This window comes from Oncorhynchus tshawytscha, linkage group LG08 (genome assembly GCF_018296145.1).
Source record: "Oncorhynchus tshawytscha isolate Ot180627B linkage group LG08, Otsh_v2.0, whole genome shotgun sequence".
Lineage (NCBI taxonomy): Eukaryota > Metazoa > Chordata > Actinopteri > Salmoniformes > Salmonidae > Oncorhynchus > Oncorhynchus tshawytscha.
Window position 1 is genome coordinate 57,938,585 of NC_056436.1, and position 27,899 is coordinate 57,966,483.

The 27,899-nt window shown below is 47.0% G+C and overlaps 1 protein-coding gene across 1 annotated transcript; it reads left to right on the forward strand.

Moving 5' to 3' along the window:
* The first annotated feature begins 1,426 nt into the window (after positions 1-1,426).
* LOC112255695 (neuronal acetylcholine receptor subunit alpha-3-like) lies at positions 1,427-27,899 on the forward strand. Its single transcript, XM_042325690.1, has 7 exons — positions 1,427-1,601; positions 20,182-20,321; positions 20,447-20,491; positions 20,575-20,684; positions 21,138-21,345; positions 21,591-22,538; positions 27,236-27,899. Exons 1-7 carry the CDS (start codon positions 1,544-1,546, stop codon positions 27,359-27,361), a joined length of 1,635 nt encoding a protein of 544 aa, XP_042181624.1. The 5' UTR covers positions 1,427-1,543; the 3' UTR covers positions 27,362-27,899.

Below are 27,899 nucleotides of genomic sequence, written 5' to 3' on the forward strand. Positions count from 1 at the left end.
AAGTTGGCATCCTATGAAGGTGCCACGCTGAAAGTCACTGAGCTCTTCAGTACGGTCCATTCTACTGCCAAAGTTTGTCTATGGAGATTGCATGGCTGTGCGCTCAATTTTATACACCGGGAACAGTTGTGGCTGAAATAGCTGAATGCGTGTCCACATACTTTTGGCCATGTAGTGTATTAGGTGGTATGAAATACTAAAGCTTATATGTATGACTGTATAAAGTGGAGCTCATATTCAGCATATACTGCACCTTGCCTCTGTAAGTAGTGAGATAGATACGCGCAGCCGCGTTAGCCTCCAGTACTCTACTAGTCAGTAGTTACAAAGTAATATATTTAGCTGTCTGATCATTGTTATGTGTGCAAAAATCAATTACGTGTCTAAATAGGTCATTTACAGCCCAGCAGTAAGTTGTGTGTGCGTGCGTGTGTGTGTGTGCGTGTGTGTGTGTGTTCGTGTGTGTGTGCGTGTGTGTGTGTTCGTGTGTGTGTTCGTGTGCGTGTGTGTGCGTGCGTGTGTGTGCGTGTGTGTTCGTGTGTGTGTGCGTGTGTGTTCGCGTGTGTGTGCGTGTGTGTGCATGTGTGTGTGTTCGTGTGTGTGTTCGGGTGTGTGTGTGCGTGCGTGTGTGTGTGTGTGTGTTCGTGTGTGTGTGCGTGTGTGTGTGCGTGTGTGTGTGTGTGTGTGTGTGTGTGTGTGTGTGTGTGTGTGTTCGTGTGTGTGTGTGTGTGTGTGTGTGTGTGTGCATGCGTGTGTGTGTGTGTAATGTGAGTGAATATGTAGTCTACTATGAGTGAGTTTGTATCTAATCCATAGACCTATATAAAGATCTACTCTCTGATTAAGACTAAAACCATAGAGTGGGGACATGATGGTGCCCTTTACTCTGTGGTGTGTTTTCTGTGGCCAGGTCATCTGATTTAGCTGGCAGGAGGAACAGGAGAATTAGGAGGCACATTTATACTGTCCAAGACCATACCTCTCGGTTACCTGACAGGACCTACCTTGGCGGCGTCCTGGTTTCCACGGATCAGGTGTCCTGATGAAGCTTGGATTCAGATAGAGGGAATCAACCAGGTCGAGCAGTGAGTACCTGCGAGACATGGTAACGGGCACGAGACAACATGAATAAGTGAAACAGTTCATCCTAACTGAGTGATGAAAAACCATCCGGTTTGAACGCACCGCACGACAAGTAGCCTATACCGTAGCCTACAATGGGTTTGGATGCGTTGTAACTTTTCTTAGGGCTCTCCTGTGATAACAATAGTAGGTTTTATTTTTCATGTTTGTATAACCTGTTTATATATATATATACTTACTACCTCTTGAATAAAACACACGGGCGCGTGAGGTTGCGCCGGAGGTGGGGGCGGGACAACCGAAGTTCTCAATGTCGGAGAGCGCGCGCTGACATCAACCTCCCCACGCGCAGCGCCCAGAAAAATATCGCTCTAAATTTCACCAATCGACTCCTGCAGTCTGTTTACCAAATTGTCCTACTTTTTTATATACGAGACATTCCCAGAGCACCGAGGTGTAGATGAATCCTTCCGAAATAGTCACCGTGGTGCTTCTGCTGGTGGTCCTGACAGCGCAAGGTAAGAGAAGCTTTATGAAGACGTGGGGATGTCAGAGAGTTTGGGGAGAGCGGAACCAACTCGCAACAGAAGAGAGCTGAGCGCTACTGCAGACTTCGCATAGTATACTATAGGCTATTCATTACACAGATACATCGATTGTTTATCCTATTTGTGCGTGTTCTGTCTTGTTGTAAACAGTTGAAGTTGTTGCTGGGGTGTTCTTTCTGATTGTGCGACGCACTAGAAACCCCGTCTTTCAATCCGCAGCATATCCCATAGGGAACATCTCCCGACAGAAATTCACGGAATACATTGTAAAGATGGCTGTGTTGGCATGTTTTATCTTTTCAAACGAAGTAATTGTCTTTGCGTGCGATTCTGTGGTAGCCTAACTTGGAGAATAAACTGAAACCTCATAAATATATATTTTGTTATAGGCTACAAAAGTTGGGCAAAATCGCAACGCGATCTATTCAGATAAACATAATATAACGGTATGCGAAGGCTACGGATCGTCGTCCCAGGGGATGAGCAGTGCTGGTGACATGTCACATCATTAATATACTATACAGTAGGCCAACGTCAGCCCTCTAACTACCATAGACAACCCATCCGCACCGCGCGCATTCACGCGTTATGTTTCCAAACCGAACTAAGTTGCACGTAGTCGACCCTAGCCTTGAACATTGTGCATCATACACACGGGTTTGTCTATACCTGAGTTAAATATAACGGTCCATTTCAGAGCTGTGGTTGGACTCACACGTGCATGTAATCTGGACTGTTTGGGGTGAGGTACTCCTACGTCTCATTTGATCTCTCTGCATTCCATCGGTCTATGTCTGTTCTGTTCTCTTCTACTGTAACTTTGTTGTTCCATCGTGTTCTGTTGTTCTGTTTAGTCATTCTGCTGTTCCACTCCTCTTCTGTCCCGTACCACTGCGTTCTGTCCTTTGTTCTCATCTCAGTGCTCCGGGCTGGTTCTGGTTCTATCCATCTCTCAATATGTTGTTTGTGTGTCTTTCTCTCTCCGTGTGTGTGTAAGACCCTTCCTGTAAGGCCCTCATCCTCGTGGGTTGGTTAAGGGCGTTCTGATCCTGTGTGTGTCTGTTCCCGAACCGGCTCCCTGCAGACTTCCCAGGGGACAGGGGCTAAGTGCTTTACAGTCCCACCTAGGATATTTATAATTAACTCAAGATACCGTAGTTCATCTGTGTCGTTTACAATGGGAGCAAATGACGTATAGTGGGCAGAACAAGCACGGAGATGGACAAAGTCAAGCTCAAGCTTGCGAGATCCTATTGGCGCGTTGTAGCATGTATTTGCGTAGTGGGCTTGTGCATTCGACCTTGCACTCTTAAACAACGCAATATTTTGACATTTTGGCAAAGCGTCAAGTCTATAAAACTTAATGCAGTGTGTTTGTAACAGATTCTAGTTTTGGGAACATAAAAATGCATTGAGATCAGATGTTTAATCGAAAGAATGTGTAGAATGTCGGACCAGTTTCGCCTAGTTCCATCCTCTCCCACTAACAGTTACTCGACTTCCTCTCACTACCATATTTGGTGATGGGAAAACGTTCTAAACGGATGCTTCAGCTTTATAGCCCCTGTGGCTTGTCTGGGTTTCCCCTTCTGTCTGTGGTCCCACTGTAGCAGCCTGTGAGAGACTGGGACTCACAACTCTCTCTAGTGAGACGGGCGGGCGCAAGCCAGATATGGTGTTATTATAAATTTTGCCAAGTGGTTTACGGTAATGTACTGTTTCTATGCTATCCACCTGGCATCAGATTATCCAGATTACACTCTTACAAAGAAGGTGCTCGAAACTAAAACGGTTATTCGGCTGTCCCTATAGGAAAACCCTTTGAAAATAATAAAATAAAAGTCCCCTGCTTTTACTTTTAGATACACTCTTAGAAAAAGGTTCCCGAAAGGGTGCTACATGGAACCCAAAAAGGTTATCCTATGGGGACAGCTGAAGAGCCCTTTTGGAAGAGTGTAAATACAAGTAAAAGTAGGAGAAAATGTTCATGAGTCTTTTTGAGTAGGTTTTCATCTTGAGTGCTGTATGGGTGACTTGTGCTGTTTGACATTAACATGGACACCTACCTCTCCCCTCCTCTCTCTCTTCCTCTCCCCTCTGCCTACCTCTCCCCTCCTCTCTCTCTCTTCCTATCCCCTCTGCCTCCTCTCCCCCCCCTCCTCTCTCTCTTTCTCCCCTCTGCCCTACCTCTCCCCCCTCCTCTCTCTCTTTCCTCCCCCTGCTGCCTACCTCTCCCCCTCCTCTCTCTTCCTCTCCCCTCTGCCTACCTCTCCCCTCCTCTCTCTCTTTTCTCCCCCGCTCCCTACCTCTCCCCTCCTCTCCTCTCTCTCTTTCTCTCCCCTCTGCCTACCTCTCCCCTCCTCTCTCTCTCTCTTCCTCTCCCCTCTGCCTACCTCTCCCCTCCTCCTCTCTCTCTTTCTCCCCCCCCTCCCTACCTCTCCCCCCCTCTCTCTCTCTTCCTCTCCCCTCTGCCTACCTCTCCCCTCCTCTCTCTCTTTCTCTCCCCCTGCCTACCTCTCCCTCCCTCCTCTCTCTCTTCCTCTCCCCCCCTCTGCCTACCTCTCCCTCTCCCCTCTCTCTCTCTTCCTCTCCCCCTCTGCCTACCTCTCCCCTCCTCTTCTCTTTCTCCCCCTGCTCCCTACCTCCCCCTCCTCTCTCTCTTCCTCTCCCCTCTGCCTACCTCTCCCCTCCTTTCTCTCTTCCCCCCCTCTCCCTACCTCTCCCTCTCTTCCTCTCCCCTCTGTCTCCTCTCCCTCTGCCTACCTCTCCCCTCTCCTCTCTCTCTTCCTCCCCCTCTGCCTACCTCTCCCCCTTCCCTCCTCCTCCCCCTCTGCCTACCTCTCCCTCCTCTCCTCTTCCTCTCCCTCTGTCTCCCTCTCCTCTCTCTCTCTCTCTTCCCCCCCCTCTCCCTACCTCTCCCCTCCTCTCTCTCTCTTCCTCTCCCCTCTGCCTACCTCTCCCCTCCTCTCTCTCTCTTCCTCCCCCTTCTCCCCCCTCCTCTCCCTAACTCTTCCCCCCCTCTCTCTCTCTCTTCCTCTCCCCTCTGCCTACCTCTCCCCTCCTCTCTCTCTCTTCCTCCCCCTCTGCCTACCTCTCCCCTCCTCCTCTCTTCCTCTTCTGTCTACCTCTCCCCTCCTCTCTCTCTCTTCCTCCCCCTCCCTCTCTCTCTCTTTCCCCCCCGCTGCCTACCTCTCCTCCTCTCTCTTTCTCCCCCTTCTGTCTACCTCTCCCCTCCTCTCTCTCTCTTCCTCCCTACTCTGCCTCCCTCTCTCTCTTCCTCTCTCCCCCTCTATCTCTCCTCCCCATGCTGCCTACCTCTCTTCTCTCTTTCTCCCCCTCTGTCTACCTCTCCCCTCCTCCCTCTGCCTCCTCCCTTCTGCCTACCTCTCCCCTCCTCTCTCTCTTCCTCCCCCTCTGCCTACCTCTCCCCTCTCTCTCTCCCCTCTGTCCTCCCCCTCTGCCTACCTCTCCCTCCTCTCCCCTCTCTCTCTTCCTCCCCCTTCTGTCTACCTCTCCCCCCTCTCTCTCTTCCTCCCCCCTCTGCCTACCTCTCCCTCCTCTCTCTCTTCCTCCCCCTTCTGTCTACCTCTCCCCTCCTCTCTCTCTTCCTCCCCCTCTGCCTACCTCTCCCCTCCTCTCTCTCTCCTCCCCCCTCTGCCTACCTCTCCCCTCCTCTCTCTCTTCCTCCCCCTCTGTCTACCTCTCCCCTCTCTCTCTTTCCTCCCCCTCTGCCTACCTCTCCCCTCCTCTCTCTCTTCCTCCCCCTCTGCCTACCTCTCCCCTCCTCTCTCTCTTCCTTCCCTTCTGCCTATCTCTCCCCTCCTCTCTCTCTTTCTCCCCCTCTGCCTACCTCTCCCCTCCTCTCTCTCTTCCTCCCCCTCTGTCTACCTCTCCCCTCCTCTCTCTCTTCCTCCCCCTCTGCCTACCTCTCCCCTCCTCTCTCTCTCTTCCTCCCCCTCAGCCTACCTCTCCCCTCCTTTCTCTCTTCCTTGCTCTCTGCCTCCCCCTTGTCCCCTCCACCCAGGTGGCATGGTGAATGTGTGGGCTTTGTCTCAGTCAGGGCTGTATCCTGGTCAATGTGTAGATTAGAGTGTTCATGACAGTACACCTCTCAGAGGGGGTCCATCCAGCCTCCCATACTGAGGCATTACAACAGGTATTGTCTCCTCTGTAACAGAGGAATTGCTGATCCTGCGGTCAATGGATTTGAGGTATATATCGTGAGGGACAGAGGCTGGATGAGGGAATTTGGAAGTAAGGAATGACAGATAGGTAGAAAGAGGTAGTCAGAGTTATGTGTATTCACAATATTCAACGTGTGTTTTATGAAGAGTCTACTCCCAAAGTCCTACTTCTGGTCTTACTAATCTCAAACCTCAGTCTATGCCTTATCTCTGTGCCTAGACTGAAATCGAAGCCTAGTAAAGCCTATGGGCCTATTGCAACCATTGTTGCATATATTATCTCCAGGTGATTTCTCGTCCAACTATCAATACCCGCTAAAATCACACCGCACAGATGATCTCAATTGCTTCCAAAAGTTCAGGCTCCCTAAAAGCCAAGCTAAGTATGAGGTCGGTCCTGCTTTCTCCCCAAATTTTCCAAGACATGTTCGCCCTCTACAGAGTATCTTCTTCGGAAGAAATAAACTTAGTCTGATCGATCAGACTAAGGAGTGATTTAACTATTTCTTAGTCATTCAGTACAACGGAAATAAAGTTATTTCTCAGGAATTAAATCATTTTTGGTATTTTAGAGTATTAGGTATGAACTATTTTAGATGAATTACCAGCCTTGTGTTTCTCAATGTTCCTGATAGATCGATATTAAATAAAGCCAAAGTTTATTGGTCGCATACACAGTTTAGCAGATGTTATAACAGGTGCAGCAAAATGCTTGTGTTTCTAGCTCCTAACAGTGCAGTAACATTTCAAACAAATAAACAAATAATAAATCATCAAAAACTAGAACAAGAAATCAAGAATGTCAGAATGAATCCCATTAACGACCCAAATAACACTATCATTGATCTAAATGCAAGCTATGCATATAAAGACCAACATACAGTGTTCAGACCCCTTGACTTTTTCCAAATGTTGTTACGTTACAGCCTTATTCTAAAATGTATTACATCGTTTCCCCCCTCATCAATCTACACACAATACCCCATAATGACAAAGCAATAACAGGTTTCTAGAAATGTTTGCAAATGTATTAATAATAAAACCACGAAATGTTACATTGACATAAGTATTCAGACCATTTATTCAGTACTTTGTTGATGCACCTTTGGCAGTGATTGCAGCCTCAAGTCCTCTTGGGTATGACGATACAAGCTTGGCACACCTGTATTTGGGGAGTTTCTCCCATTCTTCTCTGCAGATCCTCTAAAGCTCTGCCAGATTGGATGGGGAGCGTCGCTGCACAGCTATTTTCAGGTCTCTCCAGAGATGTTTGATCAGGTTCATGTTCGGGCTCTGGCTGGGCCACTCAAGGACATCCAGAGACTAGTCCTGAAGCTACTCCTGTGTTGTCTTGGCTGTCTGCTTAGAATCGTTGTCCTGTTGGAAGGTGAATCTTTGCCCCAGTCTGAGGTCCTGAGCGCTCTGGAGCAGGTTTTCATCAAGGATCTCTGTACTTTGCGCCGTTCATCTTTCCCTTGATCCTGACTAGTCTCCCAGTTTCTGCTACTGAAAAACATCCCTACAGCATGATGCTGCCACCACCATGCTTCACCATATGGATGGTGCCAGGCTTCTTCCAGACGTGACACTTGGCATTCAGGCCAAAGAGTTCAATCTTGGTTTCATCAGACCAGAGAATCTTGTTTCTCATGTCTGAGAGTTCTTTAGTTCTTTAGGTGCCTTTGGCTCTCATGTGCTTTTTTTCTCTCTGGCCACTCTACCATAAAGGCCTGATTGGTGGAGTGCTGCAGAGATGGTTGTCCTTCTGGAAGGTTCTTCCATCTCCACAGAGGAACCCTGAAGCTGTCAAAGTGACCATCGGGTTCTTTCTCCCCCAATTGTTGAGTTTGGCCGGGCGGCCAGCTCCAAGAAGAGTCTTGGTGGTTCCAAACTTCTTCCATTTAAGAATTATGGAGGCCACTGTGTTCTTGGGGACCTCAATGCTGCAGAAATGTTTTGGTACCCTTCCCCAGATCTGTACCTCGACACAATCCTGTCTCGGAGCTCTAGGGACAATCCCTTTGTCCTCATGGCTTGGTTTTTGCTCTGACATGCACTGTCAACTGTTGGACCTCATATAGTCATGTGTGTTCCTTTCCAAATCATGTCCAATCAATTGAATTTACCACAGGTGGACTCCAATCAAGTTGTAGAAACGTCTCAAGGATGATCAATGTAAACAGGATGCACCTGAGCTCAATTTCAAGTCTCATAGTAAAGGGTCTGAATACTTATGTAAATAAGGTTTTTGTTTTATTTTTAATACATTTGCAAACATTTCTAAAAACATCTTTTTGCTTTTTCATTCCAGGGTATTGTGTGCAGATTGATGAGGAAAGAATGTATTTAATCAATTTTAGAATAAGGCTGTAATGTAACAAAATGTGGAAAAAGTCAAGGGGTCTGAATACTTTCTGAATGCACTGTATGTAGTAAGAATGATATACACAGCAGTAGATTTATTACCATGAAGAATCCAGCAGGTAAATATGTGGTGGGTATAAATAGTGTAACAAAAATGGAATGTACATTAGTATATATAATAGAATGAGCTATGTGAGAATACACTATTTGAATAACCAATGTGAATAACTGTAGGAAATGTCAAGGGAAGTGTTTAATGTCTCTATTTACTTGTACATGGAACAGCAGTGTTGGCTGTGTGTGTGTGTGTGTGTGTGTGTGTGTGTGTGTGTGTGTGTGTGTGTGTGTGTGTGTGTGTGTGTGTGTGTGTGTGTGTGTGTGTGTGTGTGTGTGTGTGTGTGTCTGGAATTAATCTCGCTTGACACGGTAACATGAGATCAACTGATCTGCTGGTTTATTCTTGTGGGTTTTTGGTTGCTAGCAAGTTTTGTCTTAACACGCAGGTGCATGCAATCTCCCGTTAGTAGTATTTTAAACAGTACAGTGCCTATACACAGATGCAAGTTCTGCCTGTTGGTTCCAATGGGCCAAATCAAATAGCTTCATCTTCACCAACCCTTTCCATACCCTTACATCCAGCCCCAGTCTTATGTCTGGACACTTGCAAAGCAGTGCTGCGCTTCTCAGTGGTGCCTCTCCCACAACCCCTACAGTAAACCTGCCGCCCAATTTGCCTTTTCATGGTGTGTGTGTGTGTCTACGTGTGTTTGTGTGTGCGTTTATGTGTGTGTATTAGCGACCCTTTGGTCTAAGACACACGCGCACACATGCACACACACACGTACACACGCAGACACACACACACACACAGGCAATGTTAAGTGGACCAACGGTTAAATCTCATGCATATTGTGCAAATGTCCTTTCTAGTTGTACTGTGGCCAACATTAGCAGCATTTAGCTAAGTGGCCAATACTGGCCTCGGTGCTTATAGACACAGCATGCCTTTATGGATGTTAGTTCAGTTCACTCCACATTCAGAATGTTTAGTATGTTCGGAGAAACTCAACCTCGACCTCCACTCCTAATTGCATCACCGCGACTTGGCTGCATACGTACATTTATGAATCATGATGCATACGCCACTGTGTATTCAACTCAACAATACTCACTGAGTGCGCTCATGTTACACACATTTAAGGAATCTGTAGATGCTGTTGTGTGTGGGCAGTTCAGACTAAAAAGAGATCTCTTATGGGGACAGCGAACCCTTTTGGAACCCTTTTTCTCTAAGAGTGTACGTCTCCTGTGGAATCCACTCCAAGTAAACCGCCGTGCCCGTGTCTCTGAGTGTGTGTGTCCCTGGCGTGGGGCAGTTGGAGTGTGAGAGGTTCAGTGAAAATGTTTTGGGACAGGAAATGGCGTTTTTGTTGTTGTTAGAGATACGCTATAAACTCCCGGTGACCTCAGTTAGCAGGGTTACTAAATAGTTGGCTAGCAGACATTAGCATCAGCTCCTCACTGTGACATTCTGCATGCAACAGGGATCATCAGTATGAGGAGTATGGTATATAGGTGGGGTGGATGGACAGAGAAGCCACACGCGTGAATGTGCGCATGCACGTTTGCTGAGACTCACACGCAGGCGCACACTATGCTCGATTGGATGGTCGCACATCCACTAGTCACACTCATTCCTCTAGTGAATCATAAAGCATGTCCCAGACAGACCCAATGTAACACTCTGAAGACAACAAACGCTATCTCCTCTCTTCTTTCTCTCTCTCTCTCCCTCTGTCTTTCTCCCATCCCCTCCCTCTCACTCTCTCTCTCACAAACGCATGCACAAACACGCATACACTCGCGCACTCATTCGCGCACGCCTGCTCACAAGCGCGCGCACACACACACACACACACACACACACACACACACACACACACACACACACACACACACACACACACACACACACACACACACACACACACACACACACACACACACACACACACACACACACACACACTCTCTCTCTCTCTCTCTCAGACCAGTCAGAGCCTTCAGCTTATTATTGGACGTAATTAGTTCCTTGGGAGCGTGCAATACGCAGTCTCATGCCTCGTGGTCAATCATTGTCAAGCCCTCTCTTGATCAAAGGGCTCTCAGCCAATGAGGCTTCAGGTCTCTGGAGCTCTCTGCTCTGTTATCACATTGTTGAACACTGTTTGGCTTCTTAATGGCAAATCTATGTGCCCTGTTTGAACGGGACCTCGATGTGTCCACTTAGTGTTTTCTAAGAGCTGCCTCTGAGGGTTAGTCTTAGTTTATCTGGACTGAGATTCGGCATGAAGAGTTGGTGAATTAGTAGGAGGACCCAAGTCCTCGTGCTCTTCCTCAATCATACCTACACTTCTGTTTCTGAGTGTTTCTGTTTCCATACAGCACACAAACACACACAAACACACACAAACACACACAAACACACACAAACACACACAAACACACACAAACACACACCCTTGCGTCTTGACTGAGCTACGTTTAATTGGAAGGCTGCCCGTTTCTATCACAGTGATTTTTACCAGAAGTTAACAAGTCAGAGGCTATTGTTAAGTCTACGTGATGTAAGAAACCTTCCAATCCACACAGAGATTAAGGAAGAAGGATGAGGGGGGAGGGGAGAAGCGGAGGAAATATATTAATTTTATTGTTCAGTGCGAACAAAAGGTCCAATTAATGAACAGATTATAATTGCCCTCGTTTCCCCTACCCAATTAGGGACATAAACGAGGTTCTCAGAGCGCAGCCAATCAGGGACCAGTGCTGTGTTTTAACGTCGGCAGGTAGCGAAAGCAGAAATTACAGCCGTCCACTTTGCTCTCTCTGGAGAGCGGCTTTTTCATTAAGCTCTAAGACTCGGCAGCGCTCGGCGCCGCTTCAAGTGACCTCAGGAAACTTTGTGACCGTACAAACTTCTTCAGAGTTTATTACTTTTACATGGAGCTTTAGGGACTGGCTGCTGTGGAAAATGTTAGAAGTTTTGAGGAGACGTTTGAGCCACATTTGACATTTGAGCCTATTTTCATTTTCGTCGTTTAGCAGATGCTCTTATCTAGAGTGACTTACAGTCAGTGTATTCAACTAAGGTAGATAAAACGGTCACATAGCTTTTGCTAACTCCATTGTCAAGCCTAACATGTTTTGTAAGACAACCTCCATAAGGAGTTGGCAATGGTTAGAGAGAATATATATGCTTGGCATATATAAAAATGTATAAAAAAATCATTAAGTGATCTGTTAATGGACATTGGCACGAGGACTGTATGACCTAAAAGGACGGAATAGATCTTGAGTAAAAATGACATCAGTGAGACGACTCATGTTGAAATTCTACTCATCATGTTACCGTTGAGAGCACACCAGAGTCACATTGGCCAAAGAGAAATCCCCAAGTCATCTGCTACCGTCTTCAACATCCTTTCAAGATGTACAAGATGACAAGACAGTTTTGAGCCAGGTCATGTTTGAAGGATCGTGTGTTGTGTATCCGAATTCCAGGCCCGTGTGTGTGTAATAATGTACGGCAGATGTTGAGTGGTACATTATATATATAAATGTTTGTGGACACCCCTTCAATTGAGTGGATTCGGCTATTTCAGCCACACCCGTTGCTGACAGGTGTATAAAATCGAGTACACAGCCATGCAATCTCCATAGACAAACATTGGCAGTAGGATGGCCTTACTGAAGAGCTCAGTGACTTTCAACGTGGCACCATCATAGGATGCCACCTTTCCCAACAAGTCAGTTCATCAAATATCTGCCTTGCTAGAGCTGCCCCGGTCAACTGTAAGTGCTGTTGTTGTGAAGTGGAAATGTCTAAGAGCAACAACGGCTCAGCCGCAAAGTGGTAGGCCACAAGTTCACAGAGCGGGACCGCCAAGTGCTGACATTGTCTGTCCTCGGTTGCAACACTCACCGAGTTCCAAACTACCACTGGAAGCAACCTCAACAAAATAACTGTTTGTCGGGAGCTTCATGAAATGGGTTTCCATGAGCGAGCAGCCACAAGCGTCGGCTGGTGTGGTGTAAAACTCACCCCCATTGGACTCTGGATCAGTGGAAATGCGTTCTCTGGAGTGATGAATCACGCTTCACCATCTGGCTGTCCAACGGACAAATCTGGGTTTGGCGGATGCCAGGAGAACGCTACCTACTCCAATGCATAGTGCCAACTGTAAAGTTTGGTGGAGGAGGAATAATGGTCTGGGGCTGTTTTTCATGGTTCAGACTAGGCCTCTTAGTTCCAGTGAAATCAAATCTTAACGATACAGCATACAATGACATTCTAGACGTATCTGTGCTTCCAACATTGTGGCAAAAGTTTGGGGAAGGCCCTTTCCTGTTTCAGCATGACAATGCCCCCGTGTGCACAAAGCAAGGTCCATACAGAAATGGTCTGTTGAGATCGGTGTGAAAGGCCTGCACAGAGCCCTGACCACAACCCTGTTGAGCACTTTTGGGATGAATTGGAACACAGACTGCGAGCCAGACCTTATCGCCCAACATCAGTGCCCGACCTCACTAATGCTCTTGTGGCTGAATAGAAGCAAGTCCCCGCAGCAAATGTTCCAACATCTAGTGGAAAGCCTTCCCAGAAGAGTGGAGGCTGTTATAGCAGCAAAGGGTGGGACCAACTCCATATAAATGCCCATGATTTTGGAAGGAGATGTTCGACGAGCAGGTGTCCACATACTTTTGGCCATGCAGTGTATGTAACTGGCTCAGTTAGTAGAGTACAGAACGGTGAGTGTGTTAGTGTGTGTGGGTGTGTGTTTTAACTGGCGGTTCTCTTCTAGGTCTCACTTCTCAAACCAACTGTTTTGAGCTGAATTTCCCACGGACTCCTTAGTCAATAAGGTTCTAAGTTAAATAGGAGGCATTCAGGAGCGATCTGAACATCTGACTGGTTTGGATAAAGGAGACATCTGGCTCTCATTTGGTTGGAACACTACAAGCAGCATTGTGGGTTCAATACCTGTCTGTATTATAATGATTTTGTATTATATAACCCACTAAATACATGTTTACTGCAAGACTTGGATAAAAGCGTCCCCTAAAAGACCATATTTTATTAACTAACACCAGGAAATGTCTTGGTGTTGTTTTTGCCCTGTTTTCACTTTCAGTCGCTAAATGCTTTCAGCCATTTGGTTTTCACTCTACTCTCTGGTCACAGAATGGAGGGGTGATGCACTGATGCTCACCTCCACTGGTCCCAGTATCTAGGCTCTACTGGTGTTAGTTGTCTACTGGTGCAGCAACAGAAAGACAGACAGACGGACTGCTGACTCTGGAGTGTGCAGACTGGGGCGAGAGAAGAGAGACTGGTGATCTTTCAAAGGCGGTGTTCAATTAACCAGGAGAGAGATGGACGGAAAGGAAGGAGAGAGAGAGGGAAAAGAATGAAGGAAGAGAGTGGGTGGGCAAGAAGAGGAAATTGAGAAGAAGAGAGTAAGAGTCAAGAGAGAGAGAGAGGGGGGAATTAAGAGACTGGTGTCCTTTGAAGCCGGGGCCGAGGCGGGGGTGGAGAGGGGCGGAGGGATGTCCCGAGTGAGGCATGATTTTCTGCTCGGACAGGCGTGGGTTCCATGCATCGTCCCGGCAGCCAAGTCACCAGCGGGGGAGTTTTTTTTGCAGGTCACTAAATGACCTTCAGTCCTATTTTGCCAGGTACACTCAGAATTTAATAGAGTCGGGTTGACAACACACGCATTCGCACACGCACGCACGCACACACACACACACACACACACACACACACACACACACACACACACACACACACACACACACACACTGCGTTCCAGTCTGGCGGGATTTGCTAAAAGCTTCCACTTGCCTTCCTACGTAGAAACAGCTCCAATGTGAGACTCTTCACACACCATAGTTCACAACCTTCTAGTTTCTCTCCATCCGCAGCAAAGAGCCATTGATTAAAACCTTAATGTGGACAAAGTGATGAAAAACTCAAGTTTACCTCAAAGTCCTCTTCGTTAAAGCCTGACAAGGGAGAATCTCTTTATGGTAATGATTTTAAAAGCCACCCTACTATTTTGTAGAAGGACTGCTCCGGTGAAGATTATCTTTGTCCCCTCCTCCCTGTCTCTCTCTCTCTCTCTCTCTCTCTCTCTCTCTCTCTCTCTCTCTCTCTCTCTCTCTCTCTCTCTCTCTCTCTCTCTCTCTCTCTCTCTCTCTCTCTCTCTCTCTCTCTCTCTCTCTCTCTCTCTCTCTCTCTCTCTCTCTGTGCATGCTGGGAGTTTTTGAGTTTGAGTGTTTGGTGTGGAAAGCTCTATCCTAACTAACTTTCTTGATTCTTTTCTTTACATGTTATTTTCTATGGTGGAGGGTTAATGCAATATTTGTTTTTAGCGGTATCCAAAGTTTTTTTTTTTTTTTTCAAAGTTAGGGTGGAAGAGGACAGAGTAACTTTCCTGGGGGTTGGAAGGTGTAGTGTGCGCAATGGCTTCTCAGCCTAGCGCGGAGGAGACGCTGTCGATACAGCATGGATTCAGGTGTGTTCCTGAGAACGGAGTTAAGGTGGAGGAGGTTCTGCTCGCGGTCGGTGAACAGGTAGGAGCTGAGTTTATACATTCTGCTTCTAGAATGAACAAAGCTGTGGTTGTGTTCATGAAAAGGGCTAATTTGGTCAGTAGGCTAATTGCTAGCGGAATATTTGTAAGGGATGTGTTGGTGTCAATTTCACCTCTCTCTACCCCTTCAACAAGAGTTGTAGTGGCAAATTTGCCTCCGTTTATTACGGATGATCAAATTAGGAAAGAGCTGAGTCGTTTTGGTAAGTTTGCTAGCGGTTTCCGTGTACTGTCAGCAGGTTTTCAGGCAGATGCCGTTAAGCACGTTGTTTCGTTCAGGAGGCAAGTGTTTATGTTTCTGAACAATAATGAGCAACAGCTAAATGTGCATTTTAAAGTGAGGCATGGGGAGGGGCTCTATGCAGGTTTTGCCAGCACAGATAGTCTACGGTGTTTTGAATGTGGGGATTTGGGACACAAGAGTTTTGCGTGCCCACATAAAGGCCATAGACAAGATGAGGGTACAAGCGCAAGTGGGGGAAATCGAGGTCAAAATGCAGGGGGTAAGGAGATGCAGACAGCAGAGGCTGGGCCTAGTCAGTCTAGAGATGGTGGTGTAGATGAGGCTGGGCCTAGTCAGGCTAGAGATGGTAAGGTGGTGGAGGCTGGGTCTAGTCAGGCTAGAAATGGTGGAGAAGCAGAGGCTGGGTCTAGTCAGGCTAGAGATGGTAGGGTAGTGGAGGCTGGGTCTAGTCAGGCTAGAGATGGTGGAGAAGCAGAGGCTGGGTCTAGTCAGGCTAGAGATGGTGGAGAAGCAGAGGCTGGGCCTAGACATGCTATGGAGGGTGGTGCAGATGATGCTGGGCCGAGTCATGCTATGGAGGGTGGTGTAGCTGAGGCTGGCCCTAGTCATGCTATGGAGGGTGGTGCAGATGATACTGCGTCTAGTCAGGTTATTCTAGTGGATGAGGAGAGTATAGTGGGGAAGTGTAAGAGATTAGGGGGAGGAGGAGGGTGTCAAGAGGAAAAGGAAAAGGGTGTGGACAAAGGCACCATGGAAATGTTGCCTGTTGCTGTGGGTGAGGCCCTAACCAGAGAGAAAGGGCAGGTGGTCAGGGTGGGAGATAGAGAAGAGGAGGAAAGTGAGTCTGAGGAAGAGGATGAGGAGTTATTTTTTTCAGACTCCTCTTCAATTGGCCCGGAGCTGACAGCCAGTCAACCAGAGGGGTCTAAGTACACGTTGAGAGAACTGACAAGGTTCCTGAATGAGACTAAGGGGAAAAAAGTTAATCTTGAGGCTTTTTTTCCTGATCCTAGAAAGTTTGTAAGATCAGTACAACATGCTATGACAAATGAGGGGCATGGTGTCCTCTCACCCAGGAAACGGTTTACGTTGAGGAAGTGGGTCACAACAGTGCGTAAAGGTTTACCTTCAGACACTGGTTAAATGTTTAATTTCTTACTGACACTGGGGCTTTTTGAGCTTTGCTATTGGTCTATTTCTCTGCTGGCTTTTCTCCCACTTCTTATGGAGACTCTTCGGGTAGGCTCGCTCAATATAAATGGCGCCAGAGATGCGGGAAAGAGGAGTGTGTTGGGTGAATATGTAAAACAAAAAAAAGTACAGGTGTTGTTTCTGCAGGAGACGCATAGTGATGTGGTGAATGAAGTTGATTGGGGGCTCTGGTGGAAAGGGGCAAGTGTGTTGAGCCATGGGACAAATCTTAGTGCAGGGGTGGCAGTCCTTTTTGCACCGGGTCTGGCTGTAAAAATTTGCTCCTCAAAGGAGGTGTGTAGGGGTAGGTTGCTTGTTGTTAAAGCAGAAATTAACAACATGTGTTTTGTCTTTATAAATGTGTATGCGCCTAACACAGGGAGAGAAAGAGGGGTTCTATTTGGGAGTCTTAGACAGGAACTCTCACAAGTAGCGCCTGAGGAGACGCTGGTGATCGGAGGTGACTGGAACTGTACAATGGATTTTACAAAAGACAGAAATGGGGAAGAGCCTCATTCAGTGTCAGTGGGAGTGTTAAGGGATATCTTTAATCAGTTTGACCTAGTGGATGTTTGGAGAACTAAACATCCAAACACAAGACAGTATACGTGGGTGAAGGTTTTTGGGGCTAGGGTGAGTGCAGCTCGACTTGATTGTTTTTACATGTCCAGGAATCAGAGCAATAGGCTGCTGGGTGCTACCATTCTCCCAGTGGGGTTTTCGGATCACCACATAACCATGGCTCGGCTGTCTATTTCACCAGGGCCCCGGCAGGCATCTTATTGGAAGTTCAATGTAAAGCTCTTACAAGATGCCACTTTTTGCTCAGGTTTCCAGACTTTTGGGAAAGATGGGGGCAGCGAAGAGAGGAGTATGAGTCTCTGAGTCAATGGTGGGATGTGGGGAAAGTGCAAATTCGGCTTTTCTGTCAACAGTACACAGCTCTCTCATCCTCAGAGGCTAGGAGAGTATTGGGGGAATTAGAGCGGTGTATTAGTGAGATGGAGGTAGAGATGGTGGGGCAAGGCAATGTAGGCCTCCAGGCTAACTTAGCCGAATTACGTAGGGACCTGGGCAGTTTTTTCCAGGTTAAAGCAAAGGGAGCACTTGTAAGAGCTAGGTTCTCCATGCTTAAGGAGATGGATGCTCCCAGCTCCTTCTTCTTTGGTTTGGAAAGAGAGAGCAGTGAAGCCAAGGGTATGCATTGTTGTCACATGAACTGGCAGAGGCAGTAACCCAGATGTCCCCCGGTCGTGCACCCGGGGTCGATGGACTTCCAGTGGAATTTTACAAAAAATTCTGGGGAACAATTGGACAGGATTTCTTTTGCGTGTTGCGTGAATGCGTCGGGGTAGGAGAGTTGCCGATGAGCTGCCGTCGGGCGGCTCTGACTCTCCAGCCCAAAAAAGGGGACTTGTGTGAACTTAAGAACTGGAGGCCTGTGGCATTACTCTGTGCGGACTACAAGATTTTTGCCAAGGTCCTCTCTAACAGACTGAAGTCCCATCTGGACTCTATAATACACAAGGACCAGACATATTGTGTACCGGGACGCTCAATCACGGACAACTTGTTCTTGATTAGGGACATGTTGGACTTGTCGAGAGGTTCTAATGTGAACTTTGGACTGGTCTCTTTAGATCAAGAGAAGGCTTTTGATAGAGTGGATCATGAGTATCTGTTTAATGTGATGTTTGGGTTTGGGAAGAGTTTTGTGACCTGTGTGAAGCTGTTGTATGCTGGGGCGTCATGTATGGTTAAGGTGGGAGGGGGCTCAGTAGGCCAGTCTGGGTGAGACGGGGCATTAGACAAGGATGCCCTCTATCTGGGCAGCTGTACACACTAGCCATTGAGCCTTTTTTAGGACTGCTACGCAGGAGACTGCGGGGAGTGTGCTGGACAGGCATGGATGTGGTGACAGGAATAGCAGTCTCAGCATATGCAGATGATGTTTCTGTGATGGTCAGGGATGAGCAAGATATGCAGGAACTAGAGACCAGTCTGAAGGTGTACGAGGGAGCTTCATCAGCTAAGGTAAACTGGGGAAAGAGCAAAGCTCTGTTATGTGGGGCATGGGGGGATAGGGCTCCTCCTCTGCTTCCAGGGGGTTTGCAGTGGGGTTGTGAAGGGCTTAAAGTGTTGGGGGTGTACCTGGGCTCGGAGAGGTGGGTCAGCAAGAACTGGGAGGGGCTGTCACAGGCAGTGGTGTCAAGACTGGCCAGGTGGAGGTGGCTCCTGTCCCAAGTGTCATATAGAGGGAGGGTGCTGATAATCAACAACCTGGTGGCATCTTCCTTGTGGCATAAACTGGCTGTCCTCAACCCCCCGCCGGTCTGCTTGCAGACCTGCAACGCAAGCTGGTGGACTTCTTTGGTCGGGACATCACTGGCTGAAGGCAGCAGTTTTGTACATGACCGTCCACGAAGGAGGACAGGGCCTGGTGGAACTGGAGAGCAGGATGGCTGCTTTCCGACTAAAGGCGGTGCAGAGACTGCTGTACCACACTGATGTTGGCTGGAGGGAACCAGCATGCGCGCTGCTGAGGAGAGCTGGCGATTAGGGTTGGACCGGCAGCTGTTCCTCATGAAGCTGGAGAGGCTGAGTACAGCAGGTCTCTCAGAGTTTTACTCTGCGGTGCTGAGGGCCTGGCAGCTGCTAAGGCCCACACGAGAAGGGGTGTGGAGCCTGGGCAGTGGGTGTGGGAGGAACCTATCTTCCACAACCCAGCCATCCCTTTGAGATCGGTTCAGTCGGCCACCCTGCAGAGGCAACTGATGGCAGGGGGTTTACAAAGGCTGGGTGACCTGAGACTGCTGGGAGAGGAGAGGTGGAAAACCCCGGAGGTCTTGGCGCAACAAATAGGAATAACGTCTCTTAGGCTGCTGGAGAGATTCCTGGAGGAGGTCCAGGAGGCACTGTCTGAGCCGGTAAGGGGGGTGTTTGAGAGGCCAAAGGGAGAGGGGCCACCAATGTTCCCGCCACTGCAGGTGACGGCAGAGACTGGAGACTGGCAAGGGGGTCTGGAGGACTTGTTAGATTTTAACACTCCGAGCCTGGGGGAGTTTGAGGGGGTGGGAGGTAAAGCCCTCTACAACCTCTGCGTTAAGGTTAGGAGCATTAGAAGCCTAACAGGAGTGAAGGCTCATCAGTGGCAGGGGGTATGTGGGGCGGAGAGTATGGTGGGTTTTAGATGGAGGGCGCTCTACAAACCCCCAGTACCAAAGAGGTCAGGGGACCTCCAGTGGAGGGTTCTTCATGGAGCCCTGGCCACTAACAGCTGGTTGGCACGGGTTGATCCGGGAATTGGGCAGGGGTGTCCTTTCTGTCAAATGAAAGAAACTGTAATTCATGTGTTTTCTGTGTGCACCAGGTTAATGCCATTAATGTCTCTGTTGGAATGTCTGTGTGACATGTTGGGGGTGGTTTTTGCTGTTGGGATGTTTATAATGGGATACAGGTATTCGAGTAAGGAGAAAGAAAAATGTGTTTTGTTGAATTTTCTGTTTGCTCAGGCAAAGTTAGCTATTTGGCTAACAAGGAGGAACAGGGTCAAAGGTGGGGGATAACAGACCCTTTACTACTGTTTAATGGGATGGTCTCTGCGCGCCTTAGGGTTGAGTTTGAGTTCTATAAAATTATCAAATGTGTGGAGATGTTTGAGGAGATATGGTGTGTTGGGGGGGCTGTCTGTATTGCTGGGGAAGATGTTTTGGATATACGGTTGTAGGAGAGGGTTTTTATATTTTTATTTTTTATTTTAGGAGTGGGGGGGTGAGTTTTAAATGAATTGAGAATGTTTCAATAAAGAAAGACCAAAAGTCAAAAGTCTCCTCTCTCTCTCTCTCTCTCACTCACTCACTCTCACTCTCACTCTCACTCTCACTCTCACTCCCTCCCCCCTCTCCTCTCAGGCTGTCTGTCATCTAAGGGGGAAGACAGGCTGTTCAGGAATTTATTCAGGCGATACAACCAGTTCATCAGACCCGTGGAGAATGTCTCTGACCCTGTCACCGTGGAGTTTGAGGTCTCCATATCCCAGCTGGTCAAAGTGGTGAGACTCACGACTCGTTATTGCATCATTACTGGAGCAAATAAGGACATCACTTTGCCTATTTATTTGACCTAATTACTTACAGGCTATGACATCACGTACATACTCTTTCAATCTCTTGTCAGGATGAAGTCAATCAGATTATGGAGACCAATTTATGGCTGAGACATGTAAGTCAAGTTATCTGATCTAGGAAGTTCAGTCTATACCCCTTAGTACCCCAGTTGAAGCACTGTTAAATGTTTTGTTGCAGGTCTGGAATGACTACAAGCTGAAATGGGTTCCCGTTGAGTATGACGGACTTGAGTTCATTCGTGTGCCCTCCAATAAGATATGGAGGCCGGACATCGTCCTCTACAACAAGTGAGCTCAATCTCTTAACTCTGTACGTTATTTTGCAGGGGCACAACAGTCACTGTGGACGGGTCGGGGATGGACGGACGGGGACTTTTTAAAATTTTTGCCCCCCCCCCAGTTTTATAATTGTATTGTGATACAAAACGAGGCAACGGTGTGCTTTAGGACCATGCAGATGCCTCCAAGTGGTCGGGTAGGCTGTTTGGAGTGTTTATTTAACTGGATTAAAATAAATATGAATAATATTAATTATGCCCCCCCACTTCTAAAATCAAAGTTGAGCCCATATTATTATGTTCTCTTGTTGCTTTTTAGCCATCAGTGCTAAATGCTAGGCTAACCATCACCCATTATCTCCTCTCCAGTTGTGGGGATGTTTTTTTTTTGCCTTCGCCTCTTCAGTTTTTTTTTATACCATCAGTGCTAAATGCTACGCTATCATATCTCACCTCTCTTCAGTGCTGTGGGAGATTTCCTGGTTGAGGACAAGACCAAAGCTCTGCTGAAGTTTGACGGCACCATCACCTGGATCCCCCCCGCCATCTTTAAATCCTCCTGCCCCATGGACATCACCTACTTCCCCTTCGACTACCAAAACTGCTCCATGAAGTTTGGCTCCTGGACCTACGACAAGGCCAAGATTGACCTAGTGCTCATAGGGTCAAAGGTCAGTAATCCCACGGGTTAGTTAGTTTACTAACTCGTTTGCTAGCTAGTTAGCCACATTAAATTAATAGGTTATATTTGTTGGCTAATTCAATGTGGCGTTATGGTTTTCTTAGTCAATTTCAACCGTAATTACTTCCTGGTGTTTTTTATGACGTAATCTCAGTCAAAACCCTCTTTATCTCCTTCTAGGATAGAACTCCTTTGGCTCTGCTTTATGGTTGACATACTATTATCTCCCCATAGGTGAACCTCAAGGACTTCTGGGAGAGTGGCGAGTGGGAGATCATCGACGCGCCGGGCTACAAGCACGACATCAAGTACAACTGCTGTGAGGAGATCTACCCAGACATCACCTACTCTTTCTACATCAGACGCCTGCCTCTCTTCTACACCATCAACCTCATCATTCCCTGTCTCCTCATCTCCTTCCTCACCGTCCTCGTCTTCTACCTCCCCTCTGACTGTGGAGAGAAGGTGACCCTCTGTATCTCTGTCCTCCTGTCCCTCACTGTGTTCCTCCTGGTCATCACTGAGACCATCCCGTCTACATCTCTGGTCATCCCTCTCATCGGGGAGTACCTCCTCTTCACCATGATCTTCGTCACCCTCTCCATCGTCATCACCGTGTTTGTGCTGAACGTCCACTACCGTACGCCTATGACCCACACCATGCCGGCCTGGGTCCGGTCTGTGTTCCTGGGGTTGCTGCCCAAGGTGCTGCTCATGAGGAGGCCTGTAGACCAGGGCTGCCCCTCCTCCTTGGGGAGTGGGAGAGGAGATGGAACAGGAGGTGGGAGTATTGGAGATGGGGGTGTAGGAGGAAGAGCGAGTGGAACGGGGAAGAAGAGGAAGAACAGCATTGGGGGAGGAATAGGGGGCGGGTGTGTGCAGGTGGACGGGGGTGCGGTCACCGCTGAAACAGGGCAGGCGGGGGAGATGAACTGTGTGGAGTACGGCGAAGTGCAGAACAAGCCGAATTTAGCCTGTAAGGGGAAAGAGGTGCCCATCCCCACCATACCCCCGGTGGTGCCCCCTCCTGCCCCCTCTGATCCGGACCTATCCAAACTGCCCCGAGCGCCCAAAGTCAACGCAGTGGTGGCCTTCTCCGTGGTGTCACCAGAGATCAAACAGGCCATCGAGAGTGTCAAGTACATCGCTGAGAACATGAGAACACGCAACAAGGCCAAAGAGGTAGGACACTTTGGGTTATTACATTGTTTTACAGAGTTAAATTCTCTTCCTTGTGGTCATTACATCGTTATTACAGAGTTACCTATTATTTAAATTTGGTCCAATTTTATTTAACATTTATTTAACTAGGCAAGCCAATTAAGAATAAATTCTTATTTACAATGATGGCCTACCAAGAGGCAAAAGGCCTCCTGCGGGGACGGGGGCTGGGATAAAAAAAAAAAATTAAGTAGGGCAAAACACACATTACGACAAGAGAGACACCACTACACTACATAAAGAGAGTCCTAAGACAACAACACAGCATGGCAGCAACACATGAAACACAGCATGGCAGAAACACAACATGAAAACAACACGGTAGCAGCACAACATGGTAGCAGCACAACATGGTAGCAGCACAACATGGCAGCAGCACAACTTGGTAGCAACACAAACATGGTACGAACAGGTAGAGACAACGATATGTCACTCGAAGCAGCCACAAGTGTCAGTAAGAGTGTCCATGATTGAGTCTTTGAATGTAGAGATGGAGATAAAACTGTCCAGTTCGACTGTGTTTTGCAGCTCTTTCCAGTCACTAGCTGCAGCAAACTGAAAAGAGGAAATACCCAGGGATGTGTGTGCTTTGGCGACCTTTAACAGGATTCTTCTTACCGAACCACATGGAGGTGTTCAGAACAAGGTTAAGAGCAGAGAAAGCTTGTTGGACACTAAGAAAGATTTGTTGTAGAGCATTTAACACAAAATCCAGGGAGGGGCCAGCTGAGCATAAGACTGTATCATCTGCATATAAATGGATGAGAGAGCCTCCTATTGCCTGAGCTATGTTGTTGATGTAATTTGAGAAGAGTGTGGGACCTAGGATCAAGCCTTGGGGTGCTCCTTTGGTGACAGGCAGTGGCTGAGAAAGCAGGTGTTCTGACTTCATACACTGCAGACTTTGAGAGAAGTAGTTAGCAAACCAGGCCAAAAACCCGTCAGAGACACCAATAGTCTTTAGCCACCCAAAAGCTTTGGCAAAGTCTATCAAAATAGCAGCACACCATTGCTTAGAATCAAGGGCAGCGGTGACATCATTTAGGACCTTTAAGGTTGCAGTGACACATCCACAACCTGAGCAGAAACCAGATTGCATACCAGAGAGAATACTATAGACATCAAGAAAGCCAGTCAAGTTTTTCCAACACTTTTGATAAACAGGGCAAGATAGAAATTGACCTATAACAGCTTGATGCACCATGGCTCCCTTCCAAGCACTGGGAACCTCCTCAGAGAGGAGAGGCAGAGTTAAGAAGGCCAGAGATAGGGGCTGCAACCTTAAAGAAGAAAGGAAATAAAGCATCTGACCCAGATGTTTTTTGGGGGTCAAGTTTAAGGAGCTCCTTTAGGGCCTCAGACTCAGTGACCACCTGTAGGGAGAAGCCATGTAGCTGGCAGGGGGGAAAGAGGGAGGAGCATCATCAGGGCTAGTCGCATTAGAAGGGGTGGGAGATGAGGAAGTGTTGGGCGGGCAAGGAGGCATGGCTGAGCCAAATATAAATCCTGACTTAATGAAGTGGTAATTAAAGAACTCAGCCATACGCTCCTTGTCAATAACAACCACATCATCAACATTAAGGGACATGAGCAGCTGTGAGGAGCAGGGTTTATTCTCCAGGTCTTTCACCGTTTTACAGAACTTCTTGGGGTTAGACCCACAGAGAGAGAACTGCTTCTTAAAGTAACTCACTTTTGCCCTCTGGACAGCCTGAGTGCACTTATTTACGATAGCTCGTAAACCTGAATATGTGTGTGCCGAGCCATTCATCTAATGGTGTCCTTGAGGTGGACTAACTCTGCCAGATCACGGTCGAACAGAAAGGTCATTATAGAAAACAACAGACTGATACCTATCAGGATTATTTGTGAGGATAACATCAAGGAGAGTAGCTTTTTCTGGGTGTTTGGAGTTTTACTTTGTGGGATTATTAATAATCTGGGAGAGATTTAGGGAGTCCCATTGTTTTTAGACTTGGTTAGGTGGTTTTAAGCATTTCCAAGTTTAGGTCACCTAGCAGGACAAATTCAGACTTAGTGTAAGGGGCCAGGAGAGAGTTTAGGGCAGGTAGGGTACAGGCCGGTGCTGATGGTGGACGATAGCACCCAGCAACAGTCAACAAAGAGCTATTTAAAAGCTTAATGCTTAAAGCCAGAAAATCTAATAGACTTGGTGGAGACAACCGAGCACTGAAGGTGCTCCTTGGTAAAGATTGCTACTCCACCACCTTTGGAAGATCTGTCTTGCCGAAAAAGCTTATAACCAGCAGGTTTAACATCAGTGTTCAGAACACTCTGTGGCAGGGGTACCTGTACCAGACAGCAGGAGACAAGCCAGAGCAGACGGGGAGCAGATCACCAGGTGGGAACCAAGGAGCAGTGCAGCCGCCAATGGGAGAAGCTTTTGTTGGGAAGCTGAGTAGTAGAGGTGGTGTTCAACCTTACCAGACAGGTGCATGGTGAAGCAGGTAAAAAAAAGTCCAACGCGAAAAGCTGAACGAAAAACATTGGGCGAAAACAAAACCAAGATGCTGGTAAAAACGCTAAATTCCAAAGCCAGATCGAACAGCAAATAAAGTTATTGGTTATTACCTCGTTATTAGATTTATCTGTTCTTCAGCTATTGGTTATTACATAGTTATTACAGAGTTACCTGTTCTTCAATTATTGCTATTACATAGTTATTACAGAGTTATCTGTTCTTCAGTTATTGGTTATTACCAAGTTATTACACAGTAACTACAGAGAAATGCTATGCAGTGTAAAATTACCCAGCAAGGATCTTCAGGAGGGAATTCTCTGCTGTGACCAAGTGAATGCTTGATTTTGGAAGAAGCTAACCACTTAGCTAGATAGCTAACCAAATGTACAACTACAGAGCATTTAACACATTTTAGACAGTTAACTGAATAGTTGTAAGATATCTAGCTGGCAAACATTTAGTTGTGACTTCCATACTGTAACTAGATCACCTGGCGCACGCTGCACAACAGTGAGTGATTCACAGGTGAGTGCAATGAAGCACTGACGAGCGTGACGAGGGAAGCAGGTGTGCGTAGTGCTGGGCAGCCTGGCGCCCTCGAGCACCAGGGAGGGAGAGCGGGAGCAGGCGTGACACAAACAGACCCAACTGAGGCAGTGTATTCTCTGATAGAGAGCCCCCATGGGGAGTTAGTTCTGGTTTCAACTTGGTTTCATCTAAACTGTTAAACCCTTTGTACATGGAGTGTAAAGCTGTTTGTGAGAAAAGCTTTAGTACTCTTCTCTCAATTTCAACTTCAACTGAAGGGGTTAATTGGCATGGGAAACACATTGCCACGGCAAGTGAAATATATAATAAACAAAAGTGAAATAAACAATAGAAATGAACAGTAAATATTACACTCACAGACGTTCCAAAAGAATAAAGACATTACAAAGGTTGTATTATGTATATATACAGTGTTGTAACGATGTGCAAATGGTTAAAGTACAAAAGGGAAAATAAATAAACACAAATATAGGTTGTATTTACAATGGTGTTTGTTCTTCACTGGTTGCCCTTTTCTTGTGGTAACAGGTCACAAATCTTGCTGCTGTGATGGCACACTGTGGTATTTCACCCAGTAGATATGGGAGTTCCACAAAATTGAGTTTGTTTTCATATTCTTTGTGGGTCTGTATAATCTGTAGGAAATATGTGTCTCTAATATGGTCATACATTTTCTTAGTAAGGCCTGAGTTCAGTATTGAAATGATGCACACAGAATAGCCGAACACCCATTGGCATTACCACAGCAGGTTGCTTCAGGAAAAAACACGCGCCTGGAACACACATGCATGTCAAGTAACACACATACCTGGCCTGACCCAGTATATACGCTATAGGGGCTCAAGGAATACGGGTCTTTTTCTCTCTCTGTCTCCCTCGGTCTCTCCCGTTCTCTTGTGGAATACACATCGTGGTGAGTGTTGACATCTGATGGTGGTCCTCGCAGCCTTTTCAGGAAGGTCAATGACGTGTTTTCACAATAAGTCGAAGGCAAAGAGAGAGGAGAGAGAGAGATATTTATTAATACCCTTTTGAACCTTCAACCCTTTCCTCAGATCACTTTCCTTCTTTGTCTTACGATATTTCCAATAGACTTCAATGACCTGTGTGCTTCCCTGTCTTCTGACGAGCTCCTTCTCCCCCTCTCTATTCTCTCCTCTCTCTCTCTCTCTCTCTCTCTCTCTCTCTCTCTCTCTCTCTCTCTCTCTCTCTCTCTCTCTCTCTCTCTCTCTCTATTCTCTCTCTCTCTCTCTCTTCTCTCTATTCTCTTTCTCTCTCTCTCTTCTCTCTCTCTATATATATATTCTCTCTCTCTCTATTCTCTCTTTCTCTCTCTATTCTCTCTCTCTCTCTATTCTCTCTCTCTCTATTCTCTCTCTCTCTCTCTCTCTCTATTCTCTCTCTATTCTCTCCTCTCTCTCTATTCTCTCTCTATATATATATACTCTCTATATTCTCTCTCTCTCTCTCTCTCTCTCTCTATTTTCTCTATATTCTCGCTCTCTCGCTCTATATTCTCTCTCTCTATATATATATTCTCTATATTCTCTCTCTATTCTTTCGCTATTCTTTCGCTATTCTCTCTCTCTCTCTCTCTCTCTCTCTCTCTCTCTCTCTCTCTCTCCAGGTGGAAGATGACTGGAAGTACGTAGCCATGGTGATTGACAGGATCTTCCTGTGGGTGTTTGTGACTGTGTGTATCACTGGAACTCTGGGACTGTTTCTTCAGCCTCTCATCAGCTTCTTCACATGAACCTCTACTTTTTCTCCTTTGTTGTCGTTCTGTCTCCGTTGTCCTCTCATTCTCACCAATCTTCCTTTTTTTTAACATTCTCTCCCTCTCGCTTCCGTTACTTATTGCCCATTCTACTGGCATCTACTGTCTTCCGGTCCCGAAAGCAGGCAAACTATGAAAAAGACAGCAGTCCAATTTATAAAACAAACCTCATTGTAACCATTGATGTACTGTGAGGCCCTGTTGTTGGGACCACTGCATTGCTATTGCCATTACTACCCATTTATTATGCCGGTAGAGAAGTTGGTTCTCGTTCTAGACATGATGCCAAACGGATCTAGAATCTGTAGCTCTGTGCTGTATGTGGTCAGTGGCTGAGTGAAGGAGTAACTCGATGATGCCTCTTTCTTACTCGACATGTTATGATACTGTAGTCTACTGATCTGTGGATGATATAAATCTGTAATACCTTCAATCCTGTGCTATGCTTATGGCTAGGAGTATCTCCTTACCAGGAACAACTCTATAGGAAATACTCCTGGCCCTGGTTATACTG